The sequence below is a fragment of the Bubalus bubalis genome, chromosome 19 (assembly GCF_019923935.1).
Source record: "Bubalus bubalis isolate 160015118507 breed Murrah chromosome 19, NDDB_SH_1, whole genome shotgun sequence".
Taxonomy (NCBI): domain Eukaryota; kingdom Metazoa; phylum Chordata; class Mammalia; order Artiodactyla; family Bovidae; genus Bubalus; species Bubalus bubalis.
This window is the reverse complement of record NC_059175.1, coordinates 58,848,699-58,872,577: the sequence shown is the minus strand read 5'-3', so window position 1 is coordinate 58,872,577 and position 23,879 is coordinate 58,848,699. Positions and strand designations below refer to the sequence as shown.

General features: G+C 49.2%; 1 protein-coding gene and 1 long non-coding RNA gene across 8 annotated transcripts in view; one reads left to right on the top strand and one right to left on the bottom strand.

Moving 5' to 3' along the window:
• Nucleotides 1–6,379: 6,379 nt before the first annotated feature.
• LOC123465174 lies at nucleotides 6,380–9,034 on the bottom strand. Its single transcript, XR_006640306.1, has 3 exons — nucleotides 8,017–9,034; nucleotides 7,190–7,304; nucleotides 6,380–6,566 (listed from the first exon to the last, which is right to left on the bottom strand). It is a non-coding gene; the product is annotated as an uncharacterized LOC123465174 (long non-coding RNA).
• A 9,119-nt stretch (nucleotides 9,035–18,153) lies between these two features.
• Nucleotides 18,154–23,879, top strand: part of TRIO (trio Rho guanine nucleotide exchange factor) — a 362,508-nt gene continuing 356,782 nt past the window's right edge. Inside the window, exon 1 of one of the 7 annotated variants that reach the window (XM_045163663.1) lies at nucleotides 18,154–18,338. In XM_045163663.1, coding sequence (XP_045019598.1) covers nucleotides 18,167–18,338 — 172 coding nt within the window. In that variant the 5' untranslated portion in view covers nucleotides 18,154–18,166. Of the gene's footprint in view, nucleotides 18,339–18,563; nucleotides 19,518–23,879 lie in introns of those variants that run through there. The other 6 variants (XM_045163665.1, XM_045163668.1, XM_045163666.1 and 3 more) reach the window with 6 other exon arrangements.

Genomic DNA, 23,879 nt, shown 5'->3' with positions numbered 1-23,879 from the left:
AAGAAAACCTGAGCTAGTCTCAGCTCTCAGGGAGCTAGAGGGCAAGATAAGCATTTAAAAGTCTGATCGGATGATACGGGGAAGAGATTCTGAACAGAGTGAGGAGAAAGCTGGTGTAGAGTTGGTGCCAGGGAGGGTGCTCACCTTAGACCATCATGTGCAAAGGCCCTGTGGTGAGCACAGATTTGGTGGAAGACTGTGAAACCCCCCACTTCCCATGCCAGCCCCATATGCCTAAGAGGTTGAGGTCCCAACCTGACTGGATCCTGGCATTTCAGGAACCTCCCTGCCTGGATCCTACACCAGGTATGGATGGATAGGAGGCCTTGGAACTGTGGGGCCCCCGAAAGCCCTCAGACATTCTGCTTGGAGCAGGCTCCAAAATGTGGACTTGACAGAGAGGTTCCAGGAGATTCTGAGGTTTGGGACATGACAAGGGGGATTTTGAATGTCACGCAAAGGAGTGTGAAGAGCATTCTATAGGGCAGGGGGTGAATCAAAGGTTTCTGAGAAGGAGTGGCACATCCAGCCTATGCTCCAGGAAGACTGCTGGGCTGAGGTCCAAGGAGCAATGCTTGGGGCGACACAGGAGTGTGGACAGGAATAGGAGCCCTTCCCTTAGACAGACACCCCCCACATTCCGCTCTTTTGTGACTCTCCCCAGATTTATCTGCCCTCTGGCACCTGCAGAGACAAATGACCATCCCATTATCATGGACATGCTACGTTTTCATGGACATGCAACTTTCACTGGCTTAACTAGCCAGGATCACTCAGGGGCTCAAGATTATTTAGAGGGGTTCAAAGGCTCTCACAGGCACATGCCCCCTCCCACTGGGTCCAGTGCGCACCCCCCGCTGCCACAGCCCCTCCTGAAGCACCACCCCTTGAGAACCAGCCTGAGCCCTCGAGAGGTAGATGCCAGGCTGTGGGCAGCAGGAGTATGGGAAGAGATGACTAGTTTCCCTTAGCACGAAGGACTCTCACAGCCACACGTTACCTGAATCCCAGCGTGCTGCGGATGTGCTGACCAGCTCCTTCAGTTTGCACTTGCGGCGGCTATCGCTCTTCTCGGGATCCAGACTAGCATCCAGGAGGCTAGACTGAAGCGCATTGTCTTTTTCAAACTTTTATTTTCTGCCTGCGATTTTGCTCCTGGTCCGAGCTCCTCATCCCTGGATCCCCCGTCTCCCCAGTAGATGAGTGCTGATACCAGAGGCTCCTCAGAGAGACTCTACCAACAGGCCACCCCACTTGTATGATGAAATACCCCAGCTTTGGGCACAGCTGAGTTCTCTTCCCAGGTGGTTCCTTAAAGATTTAAGGTACCCAATGGTTCACCAGTTACACCTACACATGGCTAAGTGTCCCCATCTTCTGAAATCCACTTTGAATGACAATGTCATAGAGACATGACATTTCTTTTATCAAGGCTTTCTAGTTTTTTTGTTATGGATTGACTTGTGCAGTTTATTTTTTATTAATTTTTAACTGGAGAATAATTACTCTAATGGGAGAAGGCAATGGCACCCCACTCCAGTACTCTTGCCTGGAAAATCCCATGGACGGAGGAGCCTGGTAGGCTGCAGTCCATGGGGTTGCTAAGAGTGGGACAGGACTAAGTGCCTTCACTTTCACTTTTCACTTTCATGCATTGGAGAAGGAAATGGCAACCCACTCCAGTGTTCTTGCCTGGAGAATCCCAGGGACGGCGGGGCCTGGTGGGCTGCTGTCTATGGGGTCGCACAGAGTCGGACACGACTGAAGCGACTTAGCAGCAGCAGCAGCAATGCTGTGTTGGTTTTTCTCATTTATACTAATAAAATTGAGTATAGAGTTAAGTAATCCTTCCCAGCAGTAAGATTCTTAATTCTAAGCCAAGTTAGAAGGCTACTATAATAGTCCAAACATATGATAATGAGTACACGGAGAGGGAAGCATTAAAGATGAAAAGGAGGTCACATAATTGAATAATAATAATAATAACCAAGATTCACTGAGATTTTACAATGTGGAATATAGGCCATATTCAACAATTAACATGTACTACCTGACTGTAACCTCAGAACAACAAATGATGTAGGAATTGCTATCATGCCCATTTTACAGATGAGGAAACTGAGGGTAGGCTTCTTATATTTATACAGATACAGTAGCTGTTTGCAATTTGCATCTGACTCTGACTCCAGAACAAGACACAGCTTGTCATGAAAAGTTTGATAAAAATAGGATCCTTGAAAGAGAAAGTAGGCCCATGGCATAAAAGGAAGATCACAATGTAGAGGAACTGTGCTAGAGTCTACCTTTCCCTTATTCACAATTCTGTCCAACTGGTTTATCTGTCTATCCATCTATTTATCTATATATCATGTAATCAACTAATCATCCATCTACCCATCCATGTATCCCCAACCTTCTTCAGAAAAGGACTTGAGGAAATATAAGCAAAATCAAGAAGTGAAGACTTCTAAAATAACAATAAATGAATAAGAGGCATGTAACAAAGGGGAGTAGATCATTGTAAAACTGATGCAAATAAGCACATAAATTAATTCTGAGCATCTCAGCTTCCATGGAATAAAAAGAAACACAGCAAGTTCCATCTTTGCATTAGCTCCTAAAAGGAAGCACAACCATCTGGCAGCAGAGACAAACTCTGCTACTACTAAATCCTAAAACAGCGAACACACGGGCCTTCATTTATTAAAGGGAAATAAAATAACATAAGGCCAGCATCATCCAATGCAGCTGAATCCCAGTAAAGGCAGAACACGTCACGTTAAGTCTTCATTATTTCCATAGGACTCCAGGCTAAAATAAACTGGACATCTTCTATCGAGGTTAGATTTTAGATTCTGGATTGGGGAGATCCAGTTATGTGTGACTTACTGCTTCTCTGTCGTTCAATATGGTCTCACCTTCACCTTCTCATTGGGTTATATCTCAGGAAAGATAAATATACAGGGACACCGATTTTAAATGATTGGTGTCATTGGGTTATATCCCAGGAAAGATAAATACACAGGAACACCAAATTTAGTCAGTGGAGAAGATAGGAAGACAAGAAGACCAGTGACCCAAGAAGGGGTCACCAGGGTGGGGACTGGGATGGAAGGGGATGAATGAATAAAAAACCATGACTTTTCAATGGTTTCCAGTTCCACCACTTTGGAAATATCCAGATAATGTGGTATTTCAGACAACAGAAGTAAGTTCCTTGCCTTACTTCCCCGAGGAAGTGAAGAAATGGGAGGAGCTGAGGAGAGAAGAGTCTTGCTGGAAGGACACACACTGGGTTTCCTTATGCAGGTGCAAGGTATCTTTTTTTTTTCTTTCTACATTGTTTATTTTATTTTTTAAATTGAAGGATCATTGCTTTACAGTATTTTGGGGTTTTCTGTCATACATCAACAAGCAGCAGCCATAGGTACACTCATGCCCCTTCCCTCAAAAACCTCCCTCCCATCTCCCTCCCCACCCCACCCTTCTAGACTGTCACAGAGCCCCCGCTGGAGTTCCCTGAGTCATACAGCAAATTCCCATTGCAAGGTTATCTTCTTACGTCTGTTCTTCGGGAAAGAATCTTCGAACCATGGAACAGAATGGAAAAGAGGAGGAGGTAATGTCCCCTTTCTCATGGTGAGATGCTGGCTGCTGATTCTTGCTGTAAAGAATACTGCAACACGAGACCATAGTTGTTCAAAGCCAAGAAATATCATCCAGACACACCTGACCTGCCCAAGTCCCTGATCTCTAGGCCACAGATCAATCTACTGTATGGTAGGAAGCCCAGTTTCTCTGTATTCTGCCTGTGTAGTCATATCTCCATAACTTTTTTTAAAAAGATCACATTGTATTTATTCTTTGTTCTGTGTGTCTTGGCCTTTGACTGAAAGCAATAAAATTCTGACCTAGGGCTTCTTTCCTCATCACCCCACTTCAAGTAGGGGGGTTCTTCTCTGAGTTCCTCTGGAAGTTTACTCAGTTGAACACACATTCTCTTTTGTCATCATAATTGTCTCATCAGGTGAGTGGGTCTTATTCTTCGAACTATGTCTGTCACTTAGAGCTCTGGGCACAGGGTCATGCTTGGACAGATGCTGAGTGTGGGCTGATTCAGGACCTCACATGCTGGAGCCAGCTCATCATTGCCCTGGAGGTCCTCCTCTGCCAACTAGATGCATCCTCTTTCTCTCTCTTCTCTGTCTTCAGGAGGCTGATGGTATGGACTCATCCACAGGCTCCCTGGCTCTCTCTCCTGGTTAGAGCAGTCAATCGGAGGCATGGGCAGCAAGTAGAGGGTGGGAGGAGAGACGGTGGAATGTTTATTTCACAGGCTTCCTCCCTGTCGAGCTATGGGGTCTCAACTAAACCAGTATATCCAGAAATTATACCAAAAGCCGCTTGTTTGCCTCTCATGCCACAATGGTGCTAATGTTAAAGAATGTGACTGCCAATGCAGGTTAGATGTAGGAGATGCAGGTTTGATCCCTGGGTTGGGAAGATTTCCCCTGGAGGAGGGCATGGCAACCCACTCCAGTTTTCTTGCCTGGAGAATCACATGGACAGAGGAACCAGGCCTGCTTCAGTCCATAGGGTTGCAAAGAATTGGACATGACTAAAGCAACTTATGGAGAAGGCAATGGCACCCCACTCCAGTACTCTTGCCTGGAAAAATCCCATGGATGGAGGAGCCTGGTGGGCTGCAGCCCATGGGGTCGCTAAGAGTCGGGCACGACTGAGCAACTTCACTTTCACTTTTCACTTTCATGCATTGGAGAAGTAAATGGTAACCCACTCCAGTGTTCTTGCTTGGAGAATCCCAGGGACGGGGGAGCCTGGTGGGCTGCTGTCTCTGGGGTCGCACAGAGTCGGACACTACTGAAGTGACTTAGCAGCAGCAGCAAAGCAACTTAGCATGCACACACACACGCCACAATCTCTAGGAAGGTCCATTCTTCCATGGGTTTAGGTACCATTTCTCTCCTGACATTTTGCAATTTCTTTGATACTTGAATGAAGAGTGAATGAACTGCCAGCTACATACCCTTCATAAAACTGTGCATCTCGAGGGAAGCAACTGCCATAGACAAGTCCTTTAGGAAAGACCCCCCGAACCCCTGTGGCTAATGCAGGGAGAGTGCCAACCATGCGGCTGCTCAAGATAGCACCTGCCATGGGATATTTCCAGCTGGCCCCATGAGGCCATTCAGTTGAGGATGGTGGGCTGCATCGTTGGATCCCCGAATCTCATGGTTGTTAGCATACCCCACTCCCTGGGAGGGACATCTCAAAGGCCTCTTGCTACTAAAGCAGCCTGTTTCTGGCCAATGTCACCCTTTCATCCTTCATGGAAGAGCCTAAGAAATTCCCAAGATACTGTCTTACTGCATGTGAGCTGCTATCAAAAAATACCATAAACCAGGTGGCTTATAAACAATGAGCAATGATTCATTACACTTCCAGAGGATGGGAAGGCCAAAATCATGGCACCCGCAGATTCAGTGTCTAATGAGGCTCTTTTTCCTCGATGGTGGTCTTTTCACCATAACCATATGGAAGAAGGAAACAGACTTCTGTGGAGCTTCTTCTGTAAGAGTATGAACTCCATTCAGGGGGCTCCACCCTCACGGGCTAATCACTTACTAGTACCATCACCTGGCGCTAAGTCCCTTGAGTCTGACTCTTTACAACATTATGGACTATAGCCCGCCAAGCTCCTCTCTTGATGGGATCCTCCAGGCAAGAATATTGGAGTGGGTTGCCATGCCCTCCTCCAGGGGATCTTCCTGACCCAGGGATTAAACCCATATCTCTTCTGTCTCCTGCATTGACAGGCAGGTTCTTCACCACTGCACTGCCCAGGAAGTGGTCAGGATTTCAACATATGAAACTTCCAGGAATATATTCAGCCCATAGCACCTGCCCTGACGCTCTGCTGTCTGGTTTTGAATTAGCCACAGCTGTATCTATTAGACTTGATTTTTATTTCTGTTTAAACAACTTATTTATTGATTTATTATTTGGCCAAACCACGCAGCACGGGGGATATTAGTTCCCTGAACAGGGATCAAACCCATGCCCCACTGCTTTGGAAGCTCTGAGTCTTAACCACTGGACCACGAGGCAAGTCCCTAAACAGCTTTTTTGAAATATAATTCATATACTGCACAATTCACTCATTTAAAGTACAGAAATCAACACTTTTTAGCATATTCCTCCCCTCCTCTGCCCCTGGCAACCACTCATCTACTTTCTGTCTCCATGGATTTTCCTAGCCTGTATATTTTTATAGAAATGGAATCATACAATATGTGCCCTTTTGCCACTGGCTTCTTTGACTTAGTGCTTTCAAGATGCATCCATGTCATAGCATATGTCAGTATTTCATTCCTTTTATGGCCAAATAATACTCCATTGCATGGACATACATTTTCTTCTACATTTATCAATTGATGGACAGTTGGGTTGTTTCCAGTCTTCTACTATCACGAATAACGCTGCCATGAACACTTGCATAGAGACTTCTGTGTGGACGCAGGTTTTCGTCTCTCTTGGCTGTATATCTAGAATGAGAGTAGCTGGGTCATATGGTAACTCTATGTTTAACTTCTTGAAGAACTGCCAAACTGTTTTCTAAAGTGGCTGCACCATTTTTACATTCCCACCAGCAAGGAATGAGATTCCAGTTGCCTTCCATTCTTGTCAGAACTTGTTTCGGCTGCCTTTTTGATTACAGCCCTTATAGTGGGTGTGAAGTGGTATCTCACTGGGGTTTGGTTTGCACTTCCCTGATGGCTAATTATGTTCAACATCTCTTCCTGTGCTCATGGGCCATTTGTACACAATCGTTATGGCCACAGTTCCCTATCCAAAACCTTAGGAACCAGATGGATTTCAGAATTCCGATGCTTTCTGAAGTCCATTAAATTTTTTCATATATGGAAAGGTAACACTGTCTGTATACTGCATATCCTGTAGAATGCTTAATACCGGGGACTGCACCTGCAAAATCATATTGTTTAAGTATTTCGGCAGCAAAAATACCATTAACCGTAAATGAGATAAAGGATACCCACAGCCTCACAGGTTGTTAAGTCAGCTTTTGCCACCAAATGAGATACTAAGGACATTGGTTTTCAGAACTTTGGGGTTTTGGAGTCACAGGGACCAAGCACCTGAGCCACACCTTTGGGTTCCAGCCAAAGCTGCCTTGTCCTTGTGGGCAATGATCCAGTGGTGCCAGCCCTGTTCCTCTGTGACCCTCATCAGCGTTGTCCTCTGTCGCATGGCTCCTCGAGGGCCTGTTGGGGAGCACAGTGCAAAGACAGGGTGCCAGTTCCCCTCTCCTCCCTGATCTGGCTGTCCCACCCCAGACCTGGGTGGCATTCTCAGTCTAGTCCTACCGATGCCTGGGTGTTGAGGTCTCTGTGCCTGACCAGAGAGAGAGATGTGGAAGATGGTACGTTCAAGAAAGATAGGATGGGGAGGGGGGCTGTGATGTGTAGGGTGGGGGTGGGTGTAATCCCTTCAATGACCCTCAGATATCTTCATTGCTTTTTTTTGTCTGTGTTTTTTAGTGGTTAAGTCGTGTTCCTATGAACTCTTTTGCGACTCCATCCATGAACTGTAGCCCACCAGGCTCCTCCGTACATGAAATTTCCCAGGCAAGAATACTGGAGTGGATTGCCATTTCCTTCTCCAGGGGATCTTCCTGACCCAGGAATCAAACTCGAGCATCCTGCATTGGGGCAGATTATTTACCGCTGAGCCACCAGGGAAGCCCATATTTCATTGTAGATCTGGAATTTTTAACTCTATTTGTAGAAACAGAGAAAGGTTGAGAATTCAGTCAATGCTGAAACTGAGTGAACTATCCGAGTGCCTGACCATCTGGAGGTTTCTGCAGAAGTTAGACTGCATGCTCAGGGCTGGGGGGAGGGGAATTCAATCGGTGGGTCTTCCTCGCCTTCACCTTCTCCTTTAAGTGGCTCTCAGTGTGAGGCTTTCTCTTACCTTCTGCGGGCGCACAGGGTGCCCCCTGGAGAAAGCACAGGGATCCTCCATCTGCTGTCCCCAAACTGCCGGTGGTGGCCCACACAGATCTTGTCCCAGGATGTGGGAGGCCTCTACGCTCTGTCCCCAATCCTGTTTCAAAGCCAAAGCCATTTGCTCAATGAGGGTCTGTGACCTAGAACTGTCCCCTGCAACTGATTCCTTTCCAGTGGGGTGCTCTTAAGTTAGAGACCCCCCAGCTGGTCTCAGGAGAAGGGTTTGCTGTGGGGTGAGCTGAGGGCACCGGTGAACAAGCTCACCAGGGCAGCAGGGCTGGTGGGCCGCCCTCCTGCCCACTCCCTGCATTCGCTTCCCCTGGTGCCGGGTTGCCCTGTCGCCTGGCCTCATTTCTCCAGTTTCCCAGTTCAAGTAGGAACCAGTTCAGTCTGGCTTGCCTCCAGGTGCTTTCTCCCCTCCTCCCCCGCCCCCATGAAGAGGGTGGGGATGGAGGAGGGGCAGATGGGGGCTGGCTGCGACAGGCAGTGGCTGCACCTCGGGTCTTCCTGGGGATGCAGGTGGTCCTGAAGGTCAGGGTCAGGCAGGCAGCGTTCATCTCTCTAGTTCACTCGCCGGGGATCACACAGCTCAGTTCAGATCAGTTCAGTTGCTCAGTCGTGTCCGACTCTTCGAGACCCCATGGACTGCAGCACCCCAGGCCTCCCTGTCCATCACACAGCTAGTCAGTGTCAAAGGCAGCACCAAAAACTGGTTTTCACTGGGATTTCTTTTCCCTCCCTGATGCTACCTACCCAGCACCCCTGGAAGAAAACAGTCAACTGTCCAGGTTTTGAAAAGAAATCCAGTCCATAAATTGGGGTTCCCTGTTGCTTTCTATAATCCCTGATTTGACTGTCAGGCTAGAGACAAAGAAACGAGAAGTAAAAAGAGGCCCAAGGTTGAAAATAATTTTTTTTCCTTAAAAAAGAGTGAATATATGTATATGTATAACTGACTCACTTTGCTGCATACCTGAAAATAACACAACATTGTGAATCAGTTATGTGCTAAGTCACTTCAGTTGTGTCCAACTCTTTGCAACCCCATGAACTGTAGCCTGCCAGGCGCCTCTGTCCATAGGGATTCTCCAGGCAAGAATACTGGAGTGGGTTGTCATTTTCTTCTCCAGGGGATCTTCCTGACACAGGGATCAAATCTGAATCTCATGTCTCCTGCATTGGCAGGCGGGTTCTTTACCAACTACACTCAAATAAAAATTAAAAAAATAAAAATAAAAAGAGGCTCAAGGTGCTCTTTAAAAAGTGGCATTATTGTGTCTCTTCTCATCTTTAGATCCCCGTGAACAGGCAGCTGGGTGGGGGAAGGAGACGAAGGTGGATGAGCAGGACCCCTAGCGAGTGAGGGAAGAAGTCCTCCCAGGTGTAGCTGCACAACACGTGGGCTCCATGCCCCGGGGGCAGCAGGGACCAGGCAGGTCACCCAGGACCACCCCAACTTTCTCTCCATAGATGGGTGTCTTTGTGCTCCTGGTGAGCTCTGCCAGGCGAGGGTCCTGTTAGTTGATGTTGGCGGTCCTCAAGCATCTTCCAGAGCCTTCTAACCCCTTGGGGAGTGCCAGCAGCTGGTTTCTTTTTTTTTAATCCTTACTTTTAAATTTTCTGTATTTTAAAAAAATTTATTGTAGTTGCTTTATAATGTTGTGTCAGTTTCTGCTGTACAGCAAAGTGAATCAGCTCTATGCATACATGTATCCCCTTCTTTTTGATTTCCTTCCCATTTAGGTTACCACAGAGGACTGAGTGGGCTTCTCAGGTGGTGCTATTGGTAAAGAACCCGCCTGCCAACGCAGGAGACATAAAAGAGGTGGATTCGATCCCTTAGTTGGGAAGATCACCTAGAGAAGGTAATGGCAACCCACTCCAGTATTCTTGCCTAGAGAATTCCATGGACAGAGGAGCCTGGCGGGCTACAGTCCTTGGGGTTGCAAAGAGTCAGACACAACTGAAGCGACTTAGCACACAACATTCGCAACACATTTAGCAAGAGCACTGAATAGAGATCCTTGTGTTACACTAGAGATTTCTCCAAAGAACACTTACAGATGGCCAAGAGGCACATGAAAAGAGGCTCAACATCATTAATTAGCAAGTGTGTTAGTTGCTCAGTTGTGTCTGACTTTGCAACCACAGGACTGTATTCCGCTGGGCTTCTCTGTCTATGGGATTCTCTAGGCAAGAATTCTGGAGTGGGTTGCCATGTCCTTCTCCAGGGGATCTTCCCAACCCAGGGATTGAACCTGGGTCTCCTGCATTGCAGGCAGAATCTTTGCAATCTGAATCATCAGGAAAGCATTCGTTATTAGAGAAATGCAAATCAAAACTACAATGAGGTATCACCTCACACCAGTCAGAATGGTCATCCTCAAAAAACCTACAAACAATAAAACCTTCTGGTTTCTAGCAACTCTCTCCATGACCATCCTTTACAAAGCTTTTTACAAACTTCTGCTTTATTTTCTAATATTCTGGTGAGTCCACACAATCTCCAGCTTTCCTTAATTACTTTGAATCTTCTCAGCAATAAGCCACACCTGTGCTATTCTGACTGTAAAGCAGGGTTCTTACAAAGCCCCTGTGAGGTTTTATGTGATGAGGTTGCTCTGCTCCACCAACTGGGTCTCCTATTTTCCCCCACACCCAACCACTATGGTCCCCTCTAGCTTCTTCATATAGCCAAACACCATGGACTGTCTAAGGGCCTTTGCCTATGTGTCTTTCGGTGAGCAATCAATGACCCCAGAATATAAAAATCTTCACCCACTCTGTACAGGAACCAGAGCCTGAATTTTTTCAGAGTCTATACTTAGAGGCAGTAAGACCAGCTCTAGGCAAAAGCAAAATAGATGGGTTTGTTTGTTTTTCTGTAGGTGTCTTTTTTATTAGGGCCGTCCATTGCCATTTTCCTTCTTTTATCCCTCTCATTACTCCTGCCAACGCTGGGCTAATCCACTAATCCTCTCTATAAGGCATTAAGTGATAAAGGTTTAAGGTGTTACCACTCCCAGGAGTATTTATCTACTAGAGAAATCTTGAAGACCAGAAGTTGGCCAGAAGCAGAACGAATGAATGTCCCACCTGGTAGAATTTCAAATTCTGCCTATTTGGGGCTGGAGGGCTCAATTTGGAATTCTTTGTGTTACTGCGCAGAGTCAAGAAGTTGGCAGGTAATATAAGCAATGAGCCGTAACAGTGATCAATTTGACAGGCAAGGCAGCAGATTTTAGATATTGTCACTTTTCCTATACACTCTTCCCATTAACATACCAGTAAAAATAAAAACTTGCAACTTCCAATTCTGCATTCATTTCAAATCCAAATCTATCTTTATCTTTTCTTCCTGTATTACTGGGTTTCCCTGCCATCAGATCTTCATCATCACCCCACACCCCAAGTGCAGGCAGCCATAAGCATGTGTGCACACATCTGTGCTTGCACACACACACACACACACACACACAAAATGTTTTTTTTTGCCCCCTGTCTGCCTCAGACACTCTCAAATTCCATCCCTTGTTCCTTTCCCAGGCTTATTCCACTTAACTCCCTCTTCTATCCCACCCTGAACGTCTTTGCTTAATTCGTATGTTCAGAGCTATCTCGATGACTAAAAGAATATCAGTGTGAGGGAGATCAAAAGACTCTTACAAATCCAACCTCAAGGCCAGTCAGCCATTCCCGGGGTCTCAGGCCTGTGAATTCGGGTTCAGAGCACAAGTAGGGCTCTGACTTGGACCTTTTAGTGGCTTAGTGGAGGTCACCCCCAAATCAAAGACGAGAAATCCAATAAATCCAAGGGTCCATTTCTAGTGATTTGTGAGCCAAATTAGCATGGTGGTGTTGTTTAGTCTCTCAGATGTGTCCGACTCTTTTCCGACTCCATGGACTGTTAGCTTCTCAGTCCATGGGATTTCCCAGGCAAGAATACCTGAGTGGGTTGCCATTTCTTTCTCCAGGGGATCTTCCCGAGCCAGGAATCAAACCCGAGTCTCCTGTATTGCAGGTGGCTTCTTTTACCACTGAATTAGATACCCTGGCCTCTGCGGGTCTGCTTTTCTTCCTTTACCTGCTCTTTAATCCACCCCAGGACCAGCTGGGGACTCTCAGGACACTCAAGTCATATCCAGTGCTACCCACTGTATGGCATAAAATCTCTGCTTCTAGCCCTATGTCCTACTCACTTTCTACCCTCATCTCCTTAGCAGATTAATCACATCTAAAACTCCAGGTATGTTTATTCTCTTCAGCTTAAGTTCCAACTCTGGCCAGAGGTCAAGCCCCATGTCTCAAGTTATCACCTAAACATTTCCATTGTTGCTGTTGTTCAGTTGCTAAGTCATGTCCAACTCTTTGTGACCCCATGAACTGCAACACACCAGGCTTCCCTGTCCTTCACTATCTCCTGGAGTTTTCTCAATTCATGTCCATTGTGTCAATGATGCCATCCAACCATCTCATCCTCTGTTGCCCCCTTCTTCTTCCCTCAATCTTTCCCAGCATCTGGGTCTTTTTCAATCAGTCGGCTTTTTTTTTTTATCAGGTGGCCAAAGTATTAGAGCTTTGGCTTCAACATCAGTCCTTCCAATGAATATTCAGTTGATTTCTCAAGAGTTTTCTCCAGCACCACAATTTTCTTGTAGGTTTCCATGCAGTGAGAAGCCTGGAGGTGGGCAGCTTACTTGGGCATCTGTACCACGTGCTTCGGTTCTCATGTTTACTTTCTCATAGTCACACAATGGACCCTTCAGCTCCAGCATTTTGCCTGTATTCCGAGGAGGACAAAGGGCCAAGGGCCAAATGCGTGCACTTGCTGTGTCTGAACTCTTGCTTGTGAGACCTACCCAGTCCTTTCCACTCATGAGCCAGCTCTCTGTCACATGGCTCTCAGAGATGGGAAATGGAGTGTATTAACCAGGCATGGGCTCTGATAGAAGGAGAGAAAGGATCCTGACTACACAACTGTCCCCGCCCAACTGGCTTTCTCTATTTCTTGTGCCTCATGGTTTCATGACTGGTATAGATCTAGGCACACAGGTTGACACTTCTGAACTGATTGCAAGGGATCTCCTCACCCGGTAGGCAAGACATTAAACACAAAGGCTGCAAATAATATAATGGAGTTTACAATCAAATGCCGGAACGACTGGTGTTCCAGAATACAGATGAGGGAAAGGTCACTTCGAGTTGATGCATCAGCTTCAACTAGGATGAAATTCGAGCTGAATTTTGAAAGTGGGGTAGGATCAACAGCAGCTGTCATGAAACCCTGTTTAGATCCCCCTACACATGCTCAGATGGCAGAAGGGAAAAAAACTCCGTGTGCAGCCTCTTTCTCATATTGCAATCTGGGTGAGCCTTCCTGCACATCCCACACTCAGACACGAGTCTCCTGTTGAGCTTTCTTGGAAATGACTCTACCTGAGATTGAAGGACTGGTCAATATCTGGGCCTCAACACTAGAGAGCTCTGTTTATCCAAACATACACCCGTCATTCCACCCCTATCCCAACACCCTTAGCAGTCATTACATGCAGTCCACAGTCCCTTTCAGGCCAACTCCCAACATCCAGAACTTGCCTCCACCCAGAAACTTCCAGCAGGAGTTGTTGTTGTTCAGTTGCTCAGTTGTGTCTGACTCTTTGCGATGCCATGGACTGCAGCACCCCAGCCTTCCCTGTCTTTCACTATCTTCTGAAGCTTGCTCAAACTCATGTCCATTGAATCGGTGATGCCATCCAACCATCTCGTCCCCTGTCGTCCCCTTCTCCTGCCTTCAGTCTTTCCCAGCATCAGGGTCTTTTCTAATGAGTTGGCTCTTTGCATCAGGTGGCCAAAGTACTGGAGCTTCAGTTTAGGCATCAGTCCTTCCAATGAATATTCAGGATTGATTTCCTTTAGGACTGACTGGTTTGATCTTTCAGGAGTTAGCCTCTTCCAACTGACACTTTTCAAGGACCACCATCTTTCTGTGGCTGCTTGACATTCAGTCTTGCTCCCTGCCCCCAGCAGTTTTGATGTTTTAAAATTCATCTTTCTCCACCATTTAGGCGGCAGAGGGGGGCATCTATATTTACTACCCACAGGCAGCGTGGTAGGGGAGGCATGCAGAGTGAAAAAAAGATGTTAGCCCTGGCTTCTAAATTTCAAGAGAAACTTCTGGAACCTATGGCAGAGGGAAGAATGGAAGGGAATGGGGTTTTCTAAATTAAAAACAGCATTTCCTGGGAACACAAAGGTTATGCCGAAATAAAAGATTTGGAAGGAAGTATGATGAATCTGGAATGAAGTTTACTTCCTGCAGAGGAAATTACAATTCTGCAATTTGTGGGGAGAGGAAATGGATCACTTTAAACCCCCATATGAGTCTCTGAAAGAGGAAGTCTGTGCCAAGGTAGGCTTTGGTGGTCTGGGAGCAGAGAGCACAGGGCCTCACTTTGTGGGGTGGGACAGAGCATCCCAGGGAACAGCTGAATGTCTTCTTGAGTGCTTGGGGAGTAGCTCAGAAGGGGTGCTGACTGCCAGCAGGCCACCAGGGGCCCCAGTGGTTGGTGAGCAGGATAGAACAGCAGAAAGCAGCGAAGTCATGGCAATGCCTTCAGTCCGAGTAGGATCATCAAGGAGGAGGACACACACAGGACACACATGAGCCTCAGTGCCAGAACGAGCTCATGATGACCAAGTTCAGTTCAGTCACTCAGTCGTGTCTGACTCTTTGCGACCCCATGGACTGCAGCACACCAGGCTTCCCTGTCCATCACCAACTCCCAGAGTTTACTCAAACTCATGTCCATCGAGTCAGTGATGCCATCCAACCATCTCATCCTCTGTCGTCCCCTTCTCCTCCCGCCTTCAATCTTTCCCAGCATCAGGGTCTTTTCCAATGAGTCAGTTCTTCACATCAAGTGGTCAAAATATTGGAGTTTCAGCTTCAACATCAGTCCTTCCAATGAACATTCAGGACTCATTTCCTTTAGGATTGACTGGTTTGATCTCCTTGTTCTCAAGAGTCTTCTCCAGCACCACAATTTAAAAGCATCAATTCTTTGGTGCTCAGCTTTCTTCACAGTCCAACTCTCACATCCATACATGACTACTGGAAAAACCATAGTTTTGACTAGATGGATCTTTGTTGGCAAAGTAATGTTTCTGGTTTTTAATATGCTGTCTAGGTTGAAGACCAAGGGCCAGGTGCAATCTCCCATCCCCACAGCATGTTGTGATATCACCAATGCCGCTGGGAGTTTGGCTTCAACCTTAGGGAGAAGGCAGGAAGGGGAATGTACTCAGTTGGCAAAGAAAGTTCCTGGAGATTATTTTCTCCAAACTAGGATTAAGCCATGAGGAGAAATGGGAGCTGGAGACAGAAATTACCCAACTGAAAAATAAGAAAAAGAAACATTGTCAGCACACCTGAGCTGATAGCCTGTGAAATTTGGACCAACTGAATTTTTTTTCTTTTTGATATTCCACATACAATTAAAATTTTTTTAAAAATAAGCTATTTTAGAATAGATTTAGATTCTAAAATAACAAGACAAGTTGTGAAGATAGTACAGAGTTCCCTTATAGCTCAATCCAATTTTCCCATATTACTCACAATTAATGAATCAGTACTGGTACATTATTATTAACTAAAGTCCATATGTTATTCATATTTTCTTAGTTTTTACCTAATGTGCTTTCTTGGTTCCAGGATCCTTAAGAATACTACATTACATTTAGTTATCATGTTTCCTTGGGCTCTTCTTGGCTGTGACAGTTTTCAGACTTTCCTTACTTTTGTTGACCTTAACAGTTTGGGGAAGTATTGCTCAGGTCATTTGCAGAATGCCCTTAACTGGGATTTGTCTGTTATTTTTCTCATGATTAGACTGTGTTTCTGGGAGGAAGACAATAGGGCTAAAGTGGCATTTTCATTATATCATATCAAGGGTATATACCATCCACATGATTTATCTCTGCTGGTAATCTTGTGAAGTAATGTTTGTCAGTTTTCTTCATTATAAAGTTATTCTTCTGGAAGTTGAAAGTTCAGACCACAGTTAAGGACTATTCCATCTCATTGAGGGCAGAGTATCTAAGTATTAATTTTGAATTCTTCTGCGAGGGACATTTGTCTCTTCTCTCTTAATTATTTACTCATTCAATCATTGCATTATATCGGTATGCACTCATGTATATTTATTATACTTTGGGTATAATAGAACATTGCTTTATTTTGCTGTTCAAATTGTTACAGCTTTGATCACTGGGAGCTCTTTCAGTGGGCTTCTGTGTCCCTTTGAGAGACCCTCATCATTGTTCTGGATGTTGATTAATTAAATAAAAAAATTTTCGTAGCACTTCCTTATCATCTGGCATAACAAGATGCTCTAGGTTCTCTTGTACGTTTCCTGTTTTAGTCCGAGTCAGTCGATGCACCTGAGGAACCTGGTTTCCTTTTGCTGAAGAACGGTGTTAATAAAAGATCTGAGTGCCTGATGTGCGACTTGCTACAAGAGTGTTATGCCTTTAAAAAAAAAAAAAGAGTGTTATGCCTAAGTTCACTCAGCTGACAGAGCAAGGAAATGGACATACATGTAACAGCCTGTGTATATATACACACATATCTGCAAATCTTTTCTTACCCACCTGCATCTATATTAAGCTAAACAGGAGTTCATACTGACGTCTCCAACTCTAATTCCGTACCACACGGATCATTCTAGCCTTCCTCACAGTGCAAAACCTGGTATTCATCATTCACTATTAATTTTCTTAATTGTTCATTTCCAGTGTTCATGTATATTGGTTTCATGAGTATTCCACCAGTTTTTTTGTTTGTTTGTTTGTTTTTTAAATCAATCTTATCTATCTCTTGTTTCCGGCGCACTGGATACCAATACCTTTTGCTTCCTTCGCTTGTAGCCAGGTACATAGGTGTTTGTACTCGAATATTTTGTCAAATGCGGGTGTGACACGGATCTTCCTTAAAGCTGGATGTCACCTACCCCTCACTTCCTTTGGTCTCCTTAGCCACCATCACCTTCCCCCTTCTCTACATTCTGGTGGAGCAGGGGCAGAGGAGCTGTGAGTCCCGAAGCTCCTGTGGCAGACGAGGAGACAGACGGCCCCCAGGAGTTCAGAGGCCTGCTCCATTATTCCCTCTGGGGCTGGAGTACAACACACGACCTGTTTTCATAATCTCTTCCCATTCAACAACGATTGTGGAGCCCCGTGTACGCGCACACCGGGCCCTGAGCCGGAGTCAGCCCACCCCGCGGCGAGATCAGTCATCAACAGCTCCAGCGATCGGAGGGCGGTGCGGCGCTGCAGGAGCGAGCGTCCAACGGGGGGCGCCATGACGGGCCTGGAAAGGTGCGCGCCCTCGCTGCCTCAGAGCGTTCCCTCCTTTTCACCGCCGCCCGCGAGAAGGAACGACGTTGAAACGCTCCCGCCGCCGCCCGCCGGCCCTCCTGCGCGGCCCCGCCCCTCCCGCCAGGCCCCGCCCATCACACGCCCCGCCCACCCGCCGAGCCCACGCTCCGGCCCCAGACGATATTCACCGGAAATTCACGAAGCCCCTCTTTTTTTTTTTTTTTTTTTTCCCCTTCCTCTCCTTTCCCTGCTCTCCCTTTTCCTTTCACCCGGGTTCCCTCTGCCGTGATTTCCCCCCTCCCCCCTCCTTCCTTTCCCCATCTGAAATCAAGATGGAGGCTCGCGGTGGCCGCCGGCGCCCGTGATCGCGGAGCTCCCGCCGGCCCCCGCGGGCCACCCCCCATCCCCCGCCGCCCTCGCGACTGCGTGTCCGGCGCCGCGGCGCGCGTGGCTGCCCGCGCTCCGGCCGGCGCCGCCGAGGCCGTGGCTCCGCGCTCCCGCCCCGCTGCCGGCTCGCGGCTCCCGGGCGGAGTCCTCGTCTATGTGGGCGCGCTCCTCGGGCCGAGCCGCCGCCGCCGCCGCCGCCCGCCGCCGCCGCCGCCGCCCCGGGGCTCTGCGTCCACGCGCCGGGCGCGGACAGCAGGGCGCTCGGCGCCGCCAGGCCCGGCGCGGAGCGGGCGGCGCGCGGCGCTAGGGGCGCGGGGCCCGAGCCGGGCGCGGCCGCGGGCGCCGCCGCAGCCATGAGCGGCAGTAGCAGCAGCGGCGGCGGCGGTGCTGCCGCCGCCCCCGCCGCGTCCTCCGGCCCCGCCGCTGCGGCCAGCGCGGCGAGCTCGGGCTGCGGGGGCGGCGCCGGCGAGGGGGCCGAGGAGGCGGCCAAGGACCTGGCCGACATCGCGGCCTTCTTCCGATCCGGTGAGTGCACCCGCGCCGCTGCCCGCGCGCTCCGCCACCGGCCCCCGCCGCGGAGGCGCGGTCCGCGGTCCCTGGCGCGCCCGGTGTTTGCTCGCCCGCCCGTCGGGCCCGGAGCGCGCCCGCCCAGGCCGCTGCCCTGCGCCCCAACACCCGCGGGTCCCGTTGCCCGCGCCGCCCCGAGCGCCGCGGATCGGCCCGGGCGCCGCCGGCTCGTCCTTTCCTTCGCCCCCGCCCCTGGTTTCCCGGGTGAAATCTCCCAGTCGCCCGCCCCGGCGGCTACCGCTCCACCGGTTGGGGCGCCGGCTCTTTGTCTCCTTCGCGGGAGGGCCGAGGAGGCGGCGGCGGCGGCGGGGACGGCGAGGGCGGAGGCCCCCCTGTCCCCCGGAGGCCGAGCGGACGGGGGCGGCGGGGCCGGGCCCCGGGAAAGCGGTCTCTCATCTGGGCTGGTCTCTGTGGCCGATTTGTCCGTGGTCCCTCCTCAGCTCCATAAGCAGCCAGGTTTCTTCTCTCGCCTGTCACCTCCCCGGCCTCGGTCTACACTTCTGTGAAACGGGGCTGCCGGGGCACTGGCCGCCCAGGGAGGGGAGGAGGGCGGTGATGGCTGAAATGGAGCGAGGCCGGCCGGGCGATGGGTGAGCCATTGTCTCCGGGGGTAGCCCGGGAGGGACACCCTGGGGACGTGGTGGCCCCGGGGGTGGAGGCGCGGGACCGGCACGCGCTGGGCCCTGCCCGGGAGGTAGTGCCGGGGTGGCCGTGTGTTTCTTGGGCAAAGAGGAGGGGGTTGGTCACGGGAGAGGCGAGCTTTGCGACCCGCCCGCGGGGAACCGGCGCGGGAGGCGTGACGAGGCGTCCTGGGGACCCCGGCGCGGCGCCTCGTCCCGCCCGCGCCCCTGCGTCCCCGCGCCTAGTCCGGTTCGTTCGCGCGTCCGGGCGACCTCGCGGCCCCGCAGCGCGGTGCCCGGCGGACCAGGCTCGGGGCAGGGAGGATGCAGACTGGGCGCTGGAGAGCCGAGGAGGGCGGGCCAGGCCCGGGCGGGCGGGAGGGCGCGGGGCGCGCGCGGGGTGCTGGTGGCGGCTCCCGGGAGGACGTCGGGGGAGCGGACTGCGACGGGGCGCGCGCCGGAGGCCCGAGGCTCACGTTTCTTCGTGGCCCCTTTCAAAATCCAGTCGCCAGATCCGGTGAGATCAGTTGGGTAATCTGGGTCGCAGGGAGCAATTTGCAGCGGGTGCGCGATGGTCGGAGGCAGAAGTTAGCCTTGCCGGGGAGAGCCCTGGTTTAGTAGTACTGTCTTCCCTCGTTTTCTTGATCCTTGCCAGGCGGGGTTCGTTTTGAGTCGTTTTAACAGATTGGTTGTGGCTGGGAGTGACACTCGCTGACTCTGTGCTCTCAGCTTGGGGTTAATACACTCCCTAGTGCTCTCTCTCCCTGTGAGGTCCCCACAGAAAGCAGAGGTTTAGGAAAACACAAACTCCTTCAAATGAAAGCCTTTTTTTGTGTGCAACTCGCCCGATAGAGCAGCCCCATCTTACCACTTAATAGCAGACCTGGGACGTCTTCCCTTCATGCCCTGAAGCTAAGTCTAGCCTGTCTTCTCTCTCTCTCTCCACCACCTGTCACAGAATAATAGATTCTGTGCAGAATCCAGCGCCTTTCAAAGGCGTGTGTGCCCTGGAGAGGGAATTTTTGGTGCTTATGAGGCCAGACTTTCTTACTTCTTTATTATGCACAGTGGAGAAATCACTTCTGCTCAGAAGACATCAAGTTGGACTGGATGCTCACAGAACACTTGCTCTCAGTTATTGTGGCTCTCCCCAGGGTTTACCTGTCGGTGGCCAGGGGCCTCGTCCTGTGTTTGCTCCTGTTCATGTTCGCTTTGGGGTAGAACCAGTCCGTGCTGCTCACGAATTTGTTCTTTTCTTCCTCACTCCAAAATTGATTGGGCATACTGCCCCTTTCCTTGTTTGACTTGGAATCAGGAACCAGAGCAGATTATAAGTAGGCAGCCATTGTGCGTCCCATCCCAGGGGTAGCCTAGAAGGTCTTTTGAATGTGCTTTCCCCTCCTTAGGGCAACCCTGAATTCCTGACCTAGATCTTGGCTCCAGCATCTGGGGCAGCGATAGCAGAGGGAGAAGAGAGGAGAGGGACCCTTCAGTTGGATTGATGGGTGGGGGTGGGAAGGGGCAAACGATTAGACAGATGAAGCAGGGGGACCCTGGGTGTGGACCTCACCTGGTTGAATGGCAGAGGCGGGAGCTTGGAGGGGGATGGCCCTGCTGGGCAGTTTTGATTGAATGTGGATGATTGAACAGAGAGAGATCAAGTCCGTTAGTAAAATCAGACATTCTTTCCTAAGATGTAGAAACCCAGAAAATAGGTTTTTACTGACTGGGGTGGACAGATCAGAGTGTGATCGGTTTTCCATGGTGTTGTCAGCCGGGTGCTTAAGATTGCCAGTCTGCCTTAGACAAGGCACTTCTACTGGTTGCCTTTCATTTCTTGGCCCTGGAACTGTTGGTTTGGCCACCTTATTTTCTTGCCTCCTTTTTGTTCCTTGTCCATACTGCAAGGATTTACTTTTATCCTTGTGGTTGCTGAGTGAAAACTGGTAACTATGATTGGATGAAAGAAGGAGAATTTAGCTTATTAGAGCTTTTACATAATTAGAGCAGTTCAGGAATAGAATGCAAGGCCATGATTACTGGATGCACTCAAGCAGGGCACTGCCACCTGCCTGGGTTGGGAGCTGGGACCTGGGGGCAGGACCCCTACACTTGGAGAGGGTCTGGGGGGTGGCTCCAGGGCTTTTAACCTCCTTGGACTTTGTGGTTCCCTCTGAGCTCCTAGTGGTCATTCTTTAGTTTTCTTGTCAAAAGGCATCACAAACATGAGCTAGTCCATTTAAAATAATTTTTTTTAAAGTTTACAGAAGAGGAATCAGAGTTCTAGGGAGGTTGAGTGACTTGTTCAGAAGAGAACTCTGATAGAGTTGGGGTCAGGGCCGGGAAGCACTTCCCTCACTGGTACTCTTTCCCCAGTTGCCTGTCATGGCCAGGACTTTGCTTACCAGGATTTGTTCTCAATCCTGCTGGGACCAATCACTTTTATTGCCAATCTATTTTGGGGCCCTGTTCTTGTGACAATAAATCATTCTTTCAGAGCTCTTTATTTAACCTTGCAAGAGTATGTGTGTGTCTGGTGGGGGTACTTACATAAATGCCTTATTTTTAACCTGCCTGGTATGTTTCAGGTTGGTATTGTATGAATATGCAGAGCATAAGGGTTTGTGGTTATTCTGAAAGGTTGTCAGCTCACTGGGCTAGGTTCCTTTCCTTACTAAGTCTTACTTCTGGACCTGTTGCTGCAGCCCTTCCCTTTACAATGGAATGTGTGAAGACACTTAAGTCAGTTACTTAATGGAGAGAGCAGGGTGCATGTCCTTCTATGTTGATATAATGATTTCCTCATGGAATATTGAGGGAACTTGTCTTCAGATTTCTGCCTCTAACACCACTTAAGTCGCTGGCCTCTGAGCTTGCCCTGCTGCTTCTGTGTATATTTAGAAGCCTGGCAGCTTTGGTCTTTGTGAGCACCAATAATAATTACTGTATTAAGAAGTCAGTCCTTGTTACCCTCAATATTTTGAAAAGGAAAGTAGAAGAAAGTGTAACTTGATAGTGAATGTTAGTTTCCCCCTTTTCAGTGGCACAGTGAGGTTCCATTTTAGACGAGAGCAGAGAGGGAGCTGGAAGTATCCTAAAAGTGATTTTCAGGAAATCAGAGGACAGTAAAAAAAAAAAAAAAAAAATCACTGAAGGAAACTTTCCATTAAGACCTCGTAAACTTGACTTATTGACATAGACAGTTGTATTTTTTCCTTTGCAGTTTAACCATCCACGATTCAAATGATTTAGATGAAGCCATTTAAACCGTTTAAATGATTAACCAAAATTTAAATGAAGCCAGTGGTTCTGTTCAAGGTGTGGCTTGTGGTTTAAATCTGTTCAAGTGTGTATTAAAAATATGTGATTAGCATGGCCTTTTCAGGCCTTTTAAATCTTGTGATAAATGTGGGATCCGTTTCTAAGTGAAAGATGTGTTTGGAGGGGTCATAATCTAAATCAGCCGTATCTGATATTTAAGTTTATTTTCTTGACTCTTCCACTGAGGAAATAAAATTTTATCTCATATCCTTGGCGGCATTCCAGAGAAAAGTCCAATTCTTAATCAATAGCCACACTTTGCCTAGTCAAGTCACTTACGTTGATAGGGATGAATTGTGTTGTACTATAAAAAGCCGCCTTAACAACCCCCTTCATTCCTCCTCGGTTCTCTAATGAATTGGTTTTTTATTTCCTTAAGTGCATTGTCTCGACGGATTTTTAGTGGTGCCGCTGGCAGAACAGGAGTCCCCTCGGTGCACGGGGAAGAATGGCTGTGGGTGAGAACCCCGCCGCGTTCCCGGGAAAGGGGGCGGCGCCTCCGCCGCGGCTCCGTTCTTCGTCTCGCGAGCATTTGGCCTCAGCGCCTGGGCGAACGCCCCGGGGCGGCTGTGTCTGTCTTGAGGACCGAGATGCCGGCTTTTGTATCGTTTCCCCTTATCCTCAGCCCCGCGCAGGCCGCTAGGGGGGCGGGGCGGGGGACTGGGAACAGGGTTGGCCCAGGGGCGCAGACAGGTTAGGAGGGGTTAGATGGCGCCCGGACGGAGTTCTCTCTCGTTCCACTCCAGATTGCGCCGCTGAGCCGTCCAGTCAGCCCTGGACGAGGGGACGAGCCCGCGCGGAAATCTTGAGCGGGTGTATTATTATTGTTATTACTGTTGTTCGCCTGGGGCCTTTCAAGGTATTCCTGTCGCTGTATCTCTGCACTGAGGGCAAAGGAGCAAAAATGGAGAAAGGGTTTGGGGGTCGGGACAAGGCCCCCGCCCCAGCAGGGCGCTGGTGTGCTGCCTCCTTCCCTTCCCTGCTCCCGCCGCCCCAGGGCTCCCGTGTCCACCGCGGCCTGCCTCCCCGGCTGTCTGGCTTCTGTTTGCTGTCACAGTACCCTGCCCTAGCCCCGGGGTCTCCCAGCGAGGAGACCCCCTGGCTGAGTTTCCAAGCGGGTGACATTCTTGTTGATGGGGGTTCCCGCTCTCCTGTTTACTGGTTGGCCAGTGTCTCAGTCGTATCTTCACTTTCTCACTTGCTAATGGAAGCCTCGGTTTGCTTGGTTACCTTTATTTCCTCCTTTTTGGTTCTCTCTTCCCATAAGGAAGTCCCTGTAAACCCAAGTTCTGCAGCCCCTGGTAAAGGTTATATGTCTGGGTCGAGTTTGACAGGAGGGTGTGTGGGCTTCCCAGGCTTAAGGCCCAGGGGCTTGATCGGGAGAAAGGGTGCGACCTCCTGGAGTATTTGGTCTAATGCCAGATGTGCTCTGGCAACATGAAACTGCACTTAGGTCATAAATGTATTTGCATTGCGGGCTTCCCTGGCGGCTCAGGCAGTAAAGAATCTGCCTGCAACGCGGGAGACCCAGTTTTGATCCCTGGGTCGGGAAGATTAT